The sequence below is a fragment of the Magnolia sinica genome, chromosome 19 (assembly GCF_029962835.1).
Source record: "Magnolia sinica isolate HGM2019 chromosome 19, MsV1, whole genome shotgun sequence".
NCBI lineage: Eukaryota > Viridiplantae > Streptophyta > Magnoliopsida > Magnoliales > Magnoliaceae > Magnolia > Magnolia sinica.
Genome location: NC_080591.1, coordinates 14,933,650 through 14,949,464, shown reverse-complemented (window position 1 = coordinate 14,949,464; position 15,815 = coordinate 14,933,650). Strand labels below are relative to the sequence as shown.

The window sequence follows — 15,815 nt, the reverse complement described above, 5'->3', positions numbered from 1 at the left end:
CTCCTAAACAAATATCCGTCCAAAATCAAGTACTCACTGCTAGCTCCTAACGGACTCTCTAACAACGATGCGTACACAACTCCAAAATCTAGGCACTCAGAATAATCTTCTTTGATGCGCTCGAGGCTTATGACTTCGACACTCATGGAATTGAGTAACGCGGCTCGACGACTCAAAGCGTCGGCAGGCTTATTCTCTACACCGGCCTTGTGTTTAACCACAAAAGTATATTCCTGAAGGAATTGCACCCATTGGCGTGCCTAGGGTTTAATTTCTTCTACGAGTTCAGATATCTCAAAGCCTCGTGATCTAAGAACAAGACGAATTCTTACGGCAATAGATAATGACGCCAGTGGCGCAATGATTGCACTATCGCATAGAACTTTTTGTCATAGGTGGAGTATTTTCGTTTCGCCTCATTCAGTTTCTCACTAAAAAAGGCAACAGGATGCCCTTCCTGACTACATACTCCTATACCGACTCCTGACGCGTCACATGCGACTTCAAAAACTTTCGAAAAATCTGGAAGTAGCGTAACTGGAGCTTCGGTCATCCTGACCTTTATCTCCTTGAAGGTCTTCAAGGTTGCCATTGTCCACTGAAACTCTCCTTTTTTTATGCAATGCGTGATGGGAGCTATAATGGAACTGAAGTCTCAAATGAACCGCCTATAGAAGGTGGTTAAGCCGTGAAAGCTGCACACCTTGTAAATATTGCGGGGTTCAGGTTAATTGATAATGGCTTTGACCTTCTCGGGATCAGCCGATACTCCCTCAGCTGAGACAACAAAACCTAAAAAGATAACACTACTAGACAAAAATGCACACTTCTTTATGTTGGTGTACAATTCATCGGCTTTAAAGATCCCACAAACATGCCTCAAATGGTTGAGGTGTTGTTCCTTAGTCATGCTATAAATCAAGATATCATAAAAGTATACGACCAAGAACTTCCCCATGAAGGGCCTTAACACTTGAGTCATCACACGCATAAAAGTACTTGGGGCGTTAGTCAGCCCAAAAGGCATAACTACCCACTCGTATAGCCCATCCTTCGTCTTGAAGACCGTCTTCCACTCATCACCAGGGTGTACGCGGATTTGGTGATAACCACTTTTGAGGTCAATTTTCAAGAAGCTAGTAGCATTGGTCATTATATCCAACATGTCATCAAGACGGGATATGGGAAACCGATACTTGAATGTGATTTTGTTGATGGCCCTACTATCAACACGCATCCTCCATGTGTCATCCTTCTTAGGTGTAAGAAGGGCGAGCACGGCACATAAGCTCATGCTCTCTCTAATGAAACCCTTTTCTAGGAGCTCATCAATCTGCCTATTCAACTCCGCATGCTCCTTTGGGTTCATTCTGTAATGAGGGATGTTTGGTAGAATCGCCCCAGGGACTAAATCAATGGCGTACGGTATGTCCCTCATAGGGGAAAGCTCATCCGGTAGATCCGCAGGAAAGACGTCACGAAACTCATCCACGACCGGAATAACCTCAGTAGGTAACTCTACACTAGCCTCTGGTGCACTCTCCCTAGCCACAAGGGCATACACTATCAAGTCCGACTAAGTCTCTCGCTCAAAAGTCCTTGGCATTTAGAATATGGAGAGGCTTGGACTTGGACTTCGATTCCTTCAATTCTTTGGAGCCACTCACACCACTCTTGTGTGGTGGACTCTTTTCCAGTCATGTTCTTGGTGGAAGTGGATTTAGCTTGACTTTCTTACCCTCAAACCAAAATGTACACACATTTGAACGACCAAATATGGTAACATCCCTGTCATAAAGCTAGGGCCTACCCAAAATGATATGGCCAACATCCATGGGAACAACATCACCAATTGATGCCACATTGGCACAACTACCACTGTCCATGATCATCTTGCAACTCTTATCCCCATACTTAGCATAGGTATAGAAGATCGTGTTACGGCGCCAATCGTTGGTATTCTTTGCATGAGTAAAGGCGCAACGCACAACTGTCAGGGTCGCAGACTCTTACGTTCCCTCTTCCTCATCAATAGGGGTTTCTGCTGGCTCATACTCTTCCTCCTCACTGTCACTTTCTGGGGGCACTAATTCTACTTGCCCATCAATAAGGAGCAACTTGGTGTCCTCTCTCGTGCTGCACTGGTGGGCAAAGTGACCATACCCTTGACACCTAAAACACCTAGTTGCTCCACTCCTACGCGAGCTAAACCCGATAACCTCTTTACCTTTATTATCCTTGGGCCTATACTGAGAACTACTGGAAGGTTTGTTTTGGTACCTAGTACTAAGCTTAGCCCCAGAAGGGTTAGCCTTAGCGCTTGAATCGCGAAACTCAAACCGCCCTCTCACAGATGCTTTGAGGCATTGCTCGACCTCCAACACTACTTGATACATTTGTTCAAGAGTGTCTGTCCTTGGCAAGCAACTCTCTCCTAATGTCAGAACGGAGGCCCGTCTTAAATCGAGCAAGGGTGAGTACGGGGTCCTCATCAACTTCGCAACGGGTCATTTACTCTTCGAACTTCTCAATGTATTCAGCAACACCCATGGAACCTTGTCGAAGAGACAGACATTCCTCAACCAACCTCAAGTGGTAAGAAAAGGAGAGGTATTTTTCTTTAAGAGTTTCTTTCATTTCTCCCTAATGAACTATTGGGAGCTCCCTCGCCCTTTTTTTCTTTCGCTATACAGTAGCCCAAAACCTCTTTGCTTGACCCACAAGCTTCATCTTGGCAAATCGGACTCGACGAACATCTGACATGTCATACCACTCAAAATAGTGGTTCATATCCGCCAACCAATCTAGAAAAGCTTTAGGGTCTAAGTGGCAATTAAACGTGGGGGCATCTACGCTAACTCCCTTAAGGAGTTTCGCATCGGGGTCATAGTGGTCTTGATGTCCCTTACGGGGTGGGTGCACGAGTGCGCGCCCATAACCGATTCTTTGGCCACCTCCATTCCTTAGTCGATCCTCCTGACCACCTGTCTGAGATTGAGCATCTTCCCCAATGGTGGGGTTTGCCTAGGCGGAGGTATCTAATTGGGTAACGCGCATATTAATTTGTTAAAGGCGATGGTCAATACGTTATTCCAAGCGCGTACCCAAATACTCAAACGGTCGGGTTAGGTTGTCCATTGATTCTTGCAATTGCTCCATATTTAACGTACGGTGCAAACCAAAATCACGACCAGTACGTGTGGGCATACAACTACTCCTCAACTCAAAAACCCTCTAACACAACTGTATGCATCTAAATGAGCCTAATGATCCTACAAGACTATGATGAGAATTAATGCAAACTAAACATGAATAGACTAAACCCTAAATATGCAATGCATTCCCCTATAAGAACCCTAAGCTCTGATACCAAATTTGATGCAGGACATGAGAATTTAAACATGCCATGCAAGATTCAGGCTTTAGATCATACTAGTTCAGAAACAATCACACAAAATTCCACATCCCACATGAAGTCAAGCACTCAACAAGGGGAATCTATGCAGGTCCAGACCTACACATATTAGGGCTAGATTAATTAAAGTTATAGACTAAACAATGCTCAAAGGAGAGTAGATTCAGCCACACATGCACAGGAATATTTTTCCCAATCCAAGGGATTCATAAGTTTCAATTCGGAAAACCCTAGGGCTGAAAAAAGGGCAAAAAAATTGGGAGTTTAAGACAATTTAGGGTTAGGGTTAGAGAAATCAGGTAAGAGAGGAGTGAGAGAGGAGAGAGTGAACATGAAGCCTACCCACGCGTGTAGACAACAGGTCACGCCTGACGCACGTGCGCTGAGGGTTATCCGTACGTGTGTGGGGCCCACGAACCCAAAAACCCCTTCCTTGGGGCTGGTCGGCTAGGGTTGGGCTATAAACCCCCCAAGTTTCGGCCCGATTCGACATACGGTCCGTGTGTGGTGCTTCGCCGAAGTTTCAGCCCTCCTGCAAGACCAGATTCCAGAAATCTGTTGTAAAGAAGGAACGGCTGCAAAATAACAATGGATTTGCAGGTGGAATGACTGTGGGAGAAGAGGAATATGGATGGTAAAAGGTAGGGGCGAATCGGGATGGGTGTGGCTTCGCACCACGGTAGTAGCCCTTCGAAGAATGGAGGGTTACGCACCCAATTAGGTTTTCACAACTCAAAGAGGAGCAAGAAAACACAGAAATTTTATTCTAAACACCAATAAGAAAAAAGACTACAAGGGGTGCCTATTTATAATAAAATCTTATACCCCAAAACTGGAGCCATGTGCGCACCCTATTACTTGGAGACGAAGTAATCAAAAATAATAACTAATCAAAGAAATCTAAACCACCCATGATATTCCTAATAACAATAATAAGCAAAACCTAAAGTACTAGATTATTTAGAATAGCGAGACACGACCATGAGAACCCATGGTGGGATTCACATGACAATCAAGTCCACTCCAATGAACCAAAACATAGTCCTCTAACTAGGAGGCCCTCCCTGGACGTCGTCATCGATCTATATCGATGGTGGGGCCCTCCTTGCGTACATGCATAGGGGGGGCGTGCGTGTGCACGTAATGTCCCCATCATGTTTCCACAGAGATTGATTTAACTCTAGTTTTTCGATTCAAGGATTTTTTCCATTTAAATGTTGTTGTTGTGTATTGTGTCCCCATTCCTCCAATAGCAGGGCAGTGGCCACCAATTGGGCTAAAGCCCACTAACACTATTCCAAATATTGGAAACAAGTGCACCACATGAGGACTTTAAATCAAGGGATACTAAGTTGTTGCATCCCTAAGCAAATAAGGGCACACCCAATGATTCAAATATCAGTATTGACACATGTATAACACCTTGAGAGGGCAAAACACATCATTATAGCATAGGAAATATCACACATGTATTGGGAAGCGTCTAGTTGTTTGAGGGAAACATTGAAATTTTAGGATATGTTGAAAGAGACATGATTATACACAAAACACTAAAGATTACAACCCAAAAAAAAAAAAAGCATTTACAACAAGTTTTCTTTGTATATGATCCTAAACTATGTTGTTTGATAAAAGTGATGCAATTATATCCAAAACAAGGTATTGCATGATGGTAACGGTGACCATAATGGCCACCATCGTTACCATTAGTACATTACAATACGGACTACAATGGCCATTGCAGTGTTTTTTTTTTTTTTTTGAAAAAACTTTTTTTGATCCCATAACATACCATTACTAGCCATTACCGGTCAATTTTTCTATAATAGCCCTTATATAACTGTTTTGGAATACCTTGATTGAGAATGAGTTTATATAAACCGGCTGTTACAGGTCAATTTTATCGTAACAGCCATGACATAACCGTTTTGGAGTACCTTGATCGAAAACGAGTTCATATAATTCATAAATGATACAATATGAGTATGAAAGAAATTCCTCCAAACATATATGGGAAAAAATGGTTTTTTGGTGGGGCTTTTTGTGAACCTTTTTTTTTGTGTGTGCGTGTGTGGGGGGGGGTGGGAATTTATTAATGATTTTTTGGCAAAATATGGTAGTGTATCGATATATCAGCAATACATTGCATTATTTTGAACGATACAAGAGAAACTCCCCTTTATATCATATCAGCCACATGGATATCAATATTATCGGCTGATACTATAAATATTTAAATCACTGGGCATACCCATGTATTATAATCAGGAATGATTTATTTGTCTTTGGGAGTAAATTCTATGGATCCCATTGTTCTGCAATTTAGTATAATGGAATGCCCCAACTAGCTTTTGGAATAGGGACCACGAAGTACATCATGGTCCTCTATTCATTAAATAAATAAACATAGTGGTCCCATAGTGATAAGTGGGAGAGTTCAATATATGGAGACTATCTTCTTTTCTTATATTAATAAGGGAGCCCTTTCCTCTTCTATCTTTTTCAAACTAAACAAAAGTGCACAGATATGTTATGAAGTGTATAAGGCTCATTATTCATCAGATGGGCATCATACTACCTACCACAAAACTTTTGGCTGGATGGATGGACATCGACAGAAGACATACAAATTGCATAGTCAATACACCTTACCGAAGCAAGTCATAAAACCAACTGCAAATAGCTAGGACAAGACCATAATGACAATGATGATAAATGATATGATGAACTTCCCTATTGTATAATACTACATACTTCACATGTTTATTTGTGTTAACTTCATCATGGAAAAGAATCCAGCATTACCATGAATATTTAAATTAATTATCTAGCTTTATCTACTTAGGTGTCCACCCATGTATAGACCCAGACTGTTCATCTACTAGGCACAACCATGAGTTCTATGCCCAAAAGGTGGGACAGTCTAAACACTGATAGTTTAACTTCCAATGATTGGAAATGGGTGTTAGGAAAGAAAAACTGCAACCAACAGTCAACAATCAATTTGCACAAGAATCCTCCACTCAGCAGCCAGAATCATCCATGATAGAAACCAAATGAACGATCCAAATATCATACATGGGTGGCATATTTGCAGAGATTAAGTGCTCTAATTAATTAAATACAAGCATTTAAAAGTGTCAGATGTGGAACTTCTTTACATCTTGTCCTATCATGTGCCGTTTCTACATGGCAGTGACGTATATGCATTTTGCCAATGTCAATGGCTACTGGAGGTGGGCAGGACCCAACTCGACTCGGCAGATCCGACTCGACCGAACTAGTCCGATCCGACTTGACTCGGCGGATCCAACTCGACCGAACCCGTCCGATCCGACTTGACCCGAACCGAATGCCAGGGTCGGGTTCGGATCGAGTAGACCCGCCCGGATCCAAATCCCAACCGAGTCGAGTTCGGGTTATGTAGTAACTCAATCCGACTCGGTCCGAAATCCGATCCAGTCAGATCCGATCCGATCCGGACCGGAATCGGATACTATAAAATCAAATTTTTTTTATTTTTTATTTTTACCTTTTACCATTCATCTACCCAAACCCTACCCGAGCCGGTGCCGCACCGAACCCGATCGGAATCCGGGCCAATTAGCAGCCCAGCACCCTATCTTCACCGGTCATCCTCGTCCATTCATCAGGTAGGTTAATTTTATAAGTTTTTTTTTTTTGTGTTTTTTTCGAGCTCTGGATGTCGAGTGCAGGCCGCCGGTGGCCCGCCTTAGCTTGGCACCTCGGGTGCAGCAGTGTAGGCCGCTGGTAGTCCAGCTGAGCTCGGGACCTCGGTTGTGGCCCACCCTAGCTCGAGACGGACGCGAATTATAGATCAAAATGGGAAGGAGAGATGACAAACAAAAAAGAAAGAGCAATGATTTTCTCCTCCTTTTCTCTCTGCAAAGGCTATGGTTTTGGTGTGTTTTGGATTGCAAAGAAGAAGAAGAAAAGGAATCATTTTCTTTCTTCCTTTCTTTTCCTTGGGGTTTCTTTTGTTAAAGGAAATGAACTACAGTCGTTGAATTCATGTTTAGATAATCCAAACCGTTTATATAATGGGCCACACTATAGATGAAGCGTTGGGCGAAAAAAACCACTTGTGCGAAAGATTTATCACTTCTGATATTTCAAATCTCTCTCTTTAAATATATACCGTGTGCTTTGTCTTTAACCGTTGATTTATGGGCCATAGAATCAATTCGGATCTGAACCGTACCCAGCTCAATCCGATTCGGTTTCTCTGACTGAGTCGGACTCGGTTCAGGTCAGCCCAGCCAAGAATCGGTATGGATCGAGTCAGGCCTGCTGGACTTGGTCTCGAGTCCGATCGAGTTCGGGTCAAGGACTTGGCAAAACCGGATCGAGTCGAGTTGGACCTAACTCAGTCCAACTCGACTCGATGCCCACCTCCAATGGCTACGAACGACCAGTCAAGCTTTTCAACATAACGGGGATGCAACACCTCAAAACAAAACCATGTAGTACTTGGACATACCTTGGATGGATTTGCAACAAAAATCCGAGAAAGGAGCTGCCTGCACTCCTGGGATATATGAACATAGTCGGGAATTTTGTATTGGACTGCCATGATGCGCTGCAAGAAAATTTCCAACAAGGACATTAGAGTGATGAAACCTAAACAGGAAAAAAAAAAAAAAAAACAGAGAAAGAGTAGAGAGATAGAGGTGGGGCCCACCCCGATGGTCTTTCTGAAATTCTTGGGGTCCTCTTGGTCTTCAAAAGGGTAAGCTCCCACCAGCATAACGTAAAGGGTTACTCCGCATGACCATACGTCAGCCAACTACATTAACCGCAGAAAACAGTAACAAATGAAATTTAAGCCTTCTGAATGAAGCCGTCTCAAACTTCCTAGTAATACACTATTGGCTCCATTTCAAGGATGCAAATTAGAAAAACTAGGGCCGGATCTGGCAGGAATAAGTACAAATTGGACAACATGTAGTCAAATAGTGTGACTCATGCAATATATAAGATTGGCTAACACAGCCAATCCAAACCAACAACAGCTCTAAAGTACCATAGCCCACTTGCAAAAGGGAGATGGATCAAATGATCATAACCTTCCAATTGTGTTATTTGTGCTATTGCTCAGCCAGGAGATTGGCCCTTTGAACCCTCTGGATACATCACTGTATGCAACAATCATATCGTTTGAGCATCAGCACATTGTTAAATAGTACCTGACACAAATCCCGACCGAAGGGTGAAGAGAGACATAGGAGACCCACAAAGATGAACTCATGGATGGATTGTGTTACACATGCCAACATCGTGTGAGAATCCAGCTGTTCATCAGTGAGGCACCACTTAGAATGCTCCCTGGCTGAAAAATCAGGACAACCTGCCAACTAGCTGGACTGCCATAATGTTTTTCGAGCCAGTCGATATGTACATGGTGGCCCCACATAAAGAATAGCATGGGCTTCATTCACACATTACATGTTGGCACATTTGGGGATACTCATTTGGAATGCAGAAAAAAGAATCACCTAGCATGGCCTAGAAATTTGTCAGAAATGGCATTTGAACCCACGCCTCTCTAGGACCAGAACTTGAGTCTGGCATCTTTAGAGCATTTGGCTATAGCATGGCTTATAAAATAAATCAAAACTCTAAAATAATCTCCAGCTGGTGGGTTTACGAGCCCCACACATCGCATATGTCACAACAAAATTCATGCCCATCCAACATGCATTACTAAATGAAACCCATCCATCTGTATGTTTTTGAATGATCTGAAGTGTCCATCTAATGGGCATGACCATGGATGGGATACAGCAAAAAACTCAAGCTGTATGCTTTTGGATGATCTGAAGTGTCCATCTGATGGGCATGACCATGGATGGGATACAGCCACGAACTCAAGCTGATTGATGATCCTGACCACCCACTTGGTGCTGACTGAAGGCTGAAGACAAAACTAATATCAATCTACATTTTGGAAAGAATTGTGTATTAAGATGTCCAGCGATTGTGATTTGGAACTACATCCCATCTGCTCCCACCGATTGGACCCTTTGGGTCATCCAAATTTGAAGCCATGAAGAGCCCCATCAACAAAATTGCTGGCAAGTATTAGTCCCCATTACCAGATAACAGGTGCCTTAGGAGTAATGCAGTAGAGCCCAGCGTTCCAAATATCGGTGATCTTATTGATAATATCAGCGGTTTCAAAATTTTCAATTATCAATATCAGCATTTTTATTTTTATTTTGAAAGATGATATCGGTGATATTTTGAGAAGAATCCCTTATAAAGGCTCTCTAGTATCTGAGATAACATCGATAATATCTCCGATACCAACAACAATATCCCCAACACAGGGGAAACATCCATAAATAGGCGAACTTCGATAAAAAGAAATTGGACCAAATTTTTTTTTTCCAAAATCTAAAAAATCTCCTCTCATTTTATTTTTTTTTTGGAATTTTATTCCTACGTGATTTTGATGCCTCTTGGTTAAATCAAAGTTTGAATTTGAGGAGAAATCTTCACTCGAAAAGAAGATGGGCCAGAGGCCCAAAACTCAAAGGTGACGAAAAGTCTATGGAAACTTCATTTTTTTGAATGTTTAGCATGGATAGCAATGGATATCAATGCCTATGCACAATTCTCATACATTGACACGGATTTGTGGCGAAAAATTAACATTGAAATGAAAATGGGGGAACTAGTGAAATCTTTTTTCTTTTTTTTTTATTGGAAAATATGTGTTTTTCATAGTTAATTAATGTGAAATTTTTATATATTGATGAGTATTGGCTAATCTATCGACTGGCTACAAAATTTATATATTTATTTTGCACATATTTTTTGATAACACATGGTCAGGTCCCTATAACATGGAAACTTATCATGTATGGTTATCTTTTGCAATATTTTCATTCCTACATATGTAAACATGTATCTTTTGACATTTCATACCAATACCCTGAACACCAGTAGAACCCAAGAAGAAGTGGCGTTATTCAGGATCATCCATCAAGTGATGCCTGCTAAGAACATGAAATGGTTCAAAACAAACTGATTATACCATTCTAGCCATCAAACTAGCGGCCTAATGATCGAGGTTCAATGTGAATGAGTGCAAGAAAACTGATGGCTAGAATTGTCCCAAATTTCTGGTATTCACATTGTGGCGCATGTATCCAGCTGGAAAACGCAGCTGGTCATGATGCCATCTCACCCCCTACGTTACCCAGTCCAAGACCTAGTGCAGGTCTCCATCTAGAATAGCAAAGCAAGTTATGGATGGAACTGCACTAGTCTAACAAGGCATAACAAGGTGTGCCCACCACTAACCAAGCAGCATGTGGGGAACACATGCATGAGATCCACGCTGTTCATCAGGTGGCTTGCCTCATATAACCCAGAAATCAGGCCAATCCAAAACTACGGTAGGCGACACTGTACAGAAAAGTTGGGATGGGATGCCAACCATTAGTTGAGTGCAAAGCCAACCATGGTTTATGTATGCTATCCAATTTGTTCATCTAATGCAAATCACCAGGATGAAGAGCTTCACCTAAGTTCAGATCAGTTTGATGTTCAAGGTCAAGGGCTAATGGATGGTGTGGATATCATGCATGTAGGGATGAAAATGGGTCAGGTTGGCTCTGGTCAATGGGAGGCCTGGACCCGACCCATTTAAGAATCAGGTCAGATTTTTGGACCTCGACCCAACCCATTACAATTCAAGCTAAGTCTGGTTAGGTCCAAGTAAAAAATAGCCAACCCATTTACTTACGGCCTGTTTGGAACATGGGATTAAGTGGTGTGGAATTGCGGGTCCTTACTCTTGCTCAGGTGGTAGACTCTCAGGAGTTTCAACTCCCGGTCAAGGGCTCGAGTACTCATAGGTGGTGAAATTCCACCAGCGTGAGTGTGTGGGGTGTGTGCGCGTGTGTAAAAAAAAAAAAAGTGGTGTTGAATTGCATTTGGTCCCATGTAAATTCCATTTGGCCTTTCAAATTGATGGAAAGGATTGAATTAATTCAGGTATTTGACCTTCCGGTCCTATCGTATGAAATACAACGGGATTTTTGGCAGATTTGAAATCCACTACTGCATTTGTGGGCCCCACGTTGATTCATGTGTTTTATCCATGATATCCATCAATATGCACGCTTTACGCGTGAAACTTGAGTTGCATATGAATATAGGTGACCGGCATCGGTTGTGAAATCCAATCTATTGATTAGAGTTCTAAGATCCACCAAATGCTAATTTCACAAAAAACAATGTTTTTTTCTCAAAGGAAAATTATGATCCCAAAAATGATATCATATTATTAAAATACTATGATATTTCCAAACATATAATAATGGTTTTAATTCCATCTAATGCAATTCAATACCACCTAATTCCACATTCCAAATTGGCGAATTGGGATTAGTATAAAAGGGTGAGGGTTTGGACCTAGACCTAGACCTAGACCCAAACCCAAACCATTTAGTACATGAGACATGTTTGGATCAAATATAAAAATTATAATTGAGCTTTCCTACAAATAATAGTCCAAACCATTCAATTAGTGGGAAGGTATCAATTTCAATGGTAATATATATATATATTGGCCAATGGTCCAAATTCAACAAAATAAATTAACATAGCTATGGTAATTCAATTCATTAGATTTTTTTGGTATCTTCTCCATCAATAATGGGCCCAATATTTGCAGCTTAATTGTCTTAAGTAATAGATGGGTAACTAATAAAAAGGTAGTGAACCATAGTTGAATCTACCAATATATATCTGTGTGTGTACGGATCAAGTTTATTTTAGCTTCACCCAGTTGGACTTATTTTAAAACTGAGTTTGGGTTAGTTGGGTCGGGTCAATTTTGCCCATTTAAAAATTTGGGTTGAACTTTTGGACCTAGACCAGTCCAATCGGTCTGAAGTTTGAAACAACACCTACTAGTTGTCAGGACAGTCAGGTCAATCCAACCAGCTTCACGCTTACATAACCATGAGGCCACTCGCCCCACACAAGTGGAAAGTATGCCCAAGTCTACCCTATTCATAAAGTTACGGACCTGGTTGAAGAGAAAACACAAATATCAGCTCCGTCTAAAACCTGTGTGGCTCTAAGATGTTTTCAACGGTAAGAGTTTAATCCCCATTTTGTAGTCCACCCTAATTGAGCTTTCCTCGTACGGTAGCCATGGAGGAAACGCACTGGCTACTCCCCCTGCCACTAGCCCGGTGGCTGGTGGTCCGTGCTCTGTGAGCCACACCATGATGTATGTGTTTCATCCACGCTGTTCATCCATTTTTACAGATCATTTTAGGGCTTGATCCCAAAAATGACAGGGATATAAATCTCAGTGGACCACACCACGGGAAAACAATAGTATTGGACATCCACCATTAAAATCCTCCTAACGCCCACTGTGCTGTTTATTTGACATCCAATCTGTTGATTAGGTCATACAGACCCAGATGAAGGAAAAAACAAAGATCATCCAAAACTTTTATGGCCCCAAAAGGTTTTCAATGGTCAACGTTCATTCAATGCTGTTTCCTGTAATGTGGTGCACTTGAGGTTGGAATATACCTCATTTTCTGCGTAATACCATAAAATGATCTAGAAAAATAGATGGACGGCATGGATGAAACACATATATCATGGTGGGGCCCACAGAGCACCGACCACCAGCCCTTGGCCGGTGGCAGGGAGTAGCGAATCCGTTTCCCTCCTCAAGTGCACGAGCATGGGTTTTGGAACGTGGCACGTTCTGATAGAAGCCTCACATATCCCAAAACTTGCACACGTGTTCACGATGGCACGTGTCGGACCAGACCTTTCCCGCGAGGAAAAGACGCTGCTCCTCACATCCGCCCATGTGTCAGCACTCAGCAGTAGCTCTCAGTTAGGTGGCGTACTACGCACTACGTGTACCTTACTCTGACGCCCGCCCCTAAATTTGGACCAACACAAAAATGCAGAATCGAATTATCTGCCCTCCAAAAATTAGAAAATTAACAGAAAAAAAAAAATCTCAGCCCTAAAAATTTACTACTTAGACCAGATTAAAACCCCTAATCCGGATCTAATGGACCCCAAAAAAAAAAAAAAAACTAAAATAAAAATGACTGTCATTCCTCCCACTTTGGATTGATTTCTCATAAAAGTGTACTACTCTTATTCCAAAAATGAAAACTGGGTGTGTGGGGAAAAAAAAACAGTGGGTATAGATATCAGCATCTATTTTACCTTCCCGTCGTACTCGCGTCGAGAAAGTACTTCAGGCGCAATATAAGCGGGCGTTCCCACCGTTGATTTGGGTCGGGAATGAAGCAGCGAGGACTGAAATTTCAATTTTAAAAAAAAAAAAAATCAATTTTATGAAGTTTGTTGGAAAAAGCTAATATTTCCACCCTCAGAATTGCTTGGAACAACCCCACGGGAAGTTTGGTTGTCCATTGAAACTCAAAACCACAGGATACCATTTTAGGGGGTGGAAATATCAATTTCTGGGGGTCTTTTTTAAAAGTACCTTAGAATAACCAAAATCGCAGATTTTCAAGCGCGGAGCTGGGCTTCCATCCAACAGAGTATTCTCCAGCTTCAAATCTCTATGGCAAATTTGCTGCAATGATTTAAAACAAAAATAAAAATTTTAAAATATATAAATCAGTAAAAAGAAAATGATTTTTTTTCCCGTTTTCTCTGATTGAAATTACCATGGAATGGCAATAGCTGACTCCTGAAATCAGCTGCTGGAAAAAATACCTTGCCTGAAAAAACAAAAATAAAATTCAAGAATCAAAAAATTAACAAAAAAAAAAAGGTTTTTTTTTAATTCAAGAAAGAAAAAAAAAAAACCTCATCTTCGCTAAATCTCCCAGCGTTACAGATCCGCTCGAAAAGCTCTCCTCCTGCAGCATACTCCATCACAATCGCCAGATGCGTAGGCGTTAAAACCACCTGGCAAAAAAATAAAAAGATAAAAATAAAAGAATATTCCAAAAAACCCAGAAAATTGATAGACAACACCACCCAAAAGCAATCTCAAGGTATAAATCATACCTCCTTGAATCGAATTATATTAGGATGGCGAAGCGATCTGTGATTTATAATCTCCCTCGCCACGTTCTCATCAATCTGCAAAAGAAAGAAAACCCAAATTCCCGAATCTTCAAAAAACCAGAAAATCGATTAACAAGATAGAAACAACACGAAAAATTGAAAATTTTTTGGACCTTGAGGCCTCTCTCGATGTATTTCATCGCGACGAGCTCTCTCGTCTCCTTATTTCTCATAAGCCGGGCGACGCCGAAATTCCCAGATCCGATGTCTCTCACCAGCTCGTATTTCTCCATCGTCCTCTCCCCTGCTTCTCCTCTACAAAGATCTAGATAGTCGGATCTCACAAGAGCTTGGGATGATTTTTCACATTCTCCAATCTGAGTTTGGCTTGAAATAAGAGATCTCGATGTCTCATCCCTTTTTCAGATCTTGAGAGTTTTTCGAATGTTCTTTGAGAGTGTGAAAACGAGGAGGATTTTCTAAAGACCGTGATTGGAATTTCTTTAATGGAGATCACGTGAGAGGGAGGGATTCCATGCTTTGCGTAGATCAGATGATTTTTCTTTTCTTCTCTCTCTCTCTCTCTCTCTCTCTCTCTCTCTCTCTGCTTAGATCTTGAAAATCGCCGGTATGTGAGGAGAGTGAAAGATGGGTTTTTGACTTTCTTTCTTTTTTTATACAGGGATTGCGTTGAGAGCGGTTTTGGAGAGGACTTTGGGCGGTTTGGGGATATTTTGGAGGTGGTTTTTGAAAGGAGGAAAGAAAGAAGAAGAAAGCATTCGTTGGATGGAAGAATCTATCTTTAACATGGAGTTCTTTGATTTTTTTTATTTTTTTTTTCCTGTAGTTTTTGAATTTTCTTTAGTACCAGTTTGGTTTGTCGCGACGTATCAATACATACAGTTCATCGCAACGGATGAATTATCCACGTGGTCGCGTCAGTGGAAATTGAGAGGTTGTGAAGTTCGTTGGGCGATGAAAGGGCCATGGTTTATTTCTACTGGCGTAGTCTACAGTAGATTCTGCTGCATCGTCTAGTCAATCTCTACCGTACAAGGTTCTGATCGAATGATTTCAGCCGCTGATTAAGATTTTGATAGGCATGCATGCACCTGTCTGTATCGAAGCATGTGGCAGCTGGTTGGTATTGTAGCACATGCGAGCGAAGTATCCAGTGGGATGCACGTTTACCTCATTCGGTGGAAATTCCGGCGGAGCATTACTTAGGTGGGCCACACATGTCCGGAAATATCTGATGATGTAAGAAAACTCGTAGCTTTTTTTCCCAAGCGTCAAGATATTTCAATACACCTGCGGTATACATGACATTTGACGGGCA

General features: G+C 41.6%; 1 protein-coding gene across 1 annotated transcript in view; it reads right to left on the bottom strand.

Annotated features, from left to right (window-relative positions):
• The window catches only part of LOC131234507 (serine/threonine-protein kinase SAPK7), a 28,337-nt gene extending 13,038 nt beyond the window's left edge, over nucleotides 1–15,299 (bottom strand). Inside the window, exons 1-8 of the mRNA XM_058231441.1 lie at nucleotides 14,650–15,299; nucleotides 14,477–14,551; nucleotides 14,273–14,374; nucleotides 14,131–14,184; nucleotides 13,944–14,036; nucleotides 13,661–13,753; nucleotides 8,118–8,222; nucleotides 7,917–8,015 (exon numbers count right to left, since the gene is read on the bottom strand). Of these exons, the coding sequence (XP_058087424.1) occupies nucleotides 7,917–8,015; nucleotides 8,118–8,222; nucleotides 13,661–13,753; nucleotides 13,944–14,036; nucleotides 14,131–14,184; nucleotides 14,273–14,374; nucleotides 14,477–14,551; nucleotides 14,650–14,769 (741 nt within the window). The 5' untranslated portion in view covers nucleotides 14,770–15,299. The remainder of the gene's footprint in view (nucleotides 1–7,916; nucleotides 8,016–8,117; nucleotides 8,223–13,660; nucleotides 13,754–13,943; nucleotides 14,037–14,130; nucleotides 14,185–14,272; nucleotides 14,375–14,476; nucleotides 14,552–14,649) is intronic.
• Nucleotides 15,300–15,815: the final 516 nt, after the last annotated feature.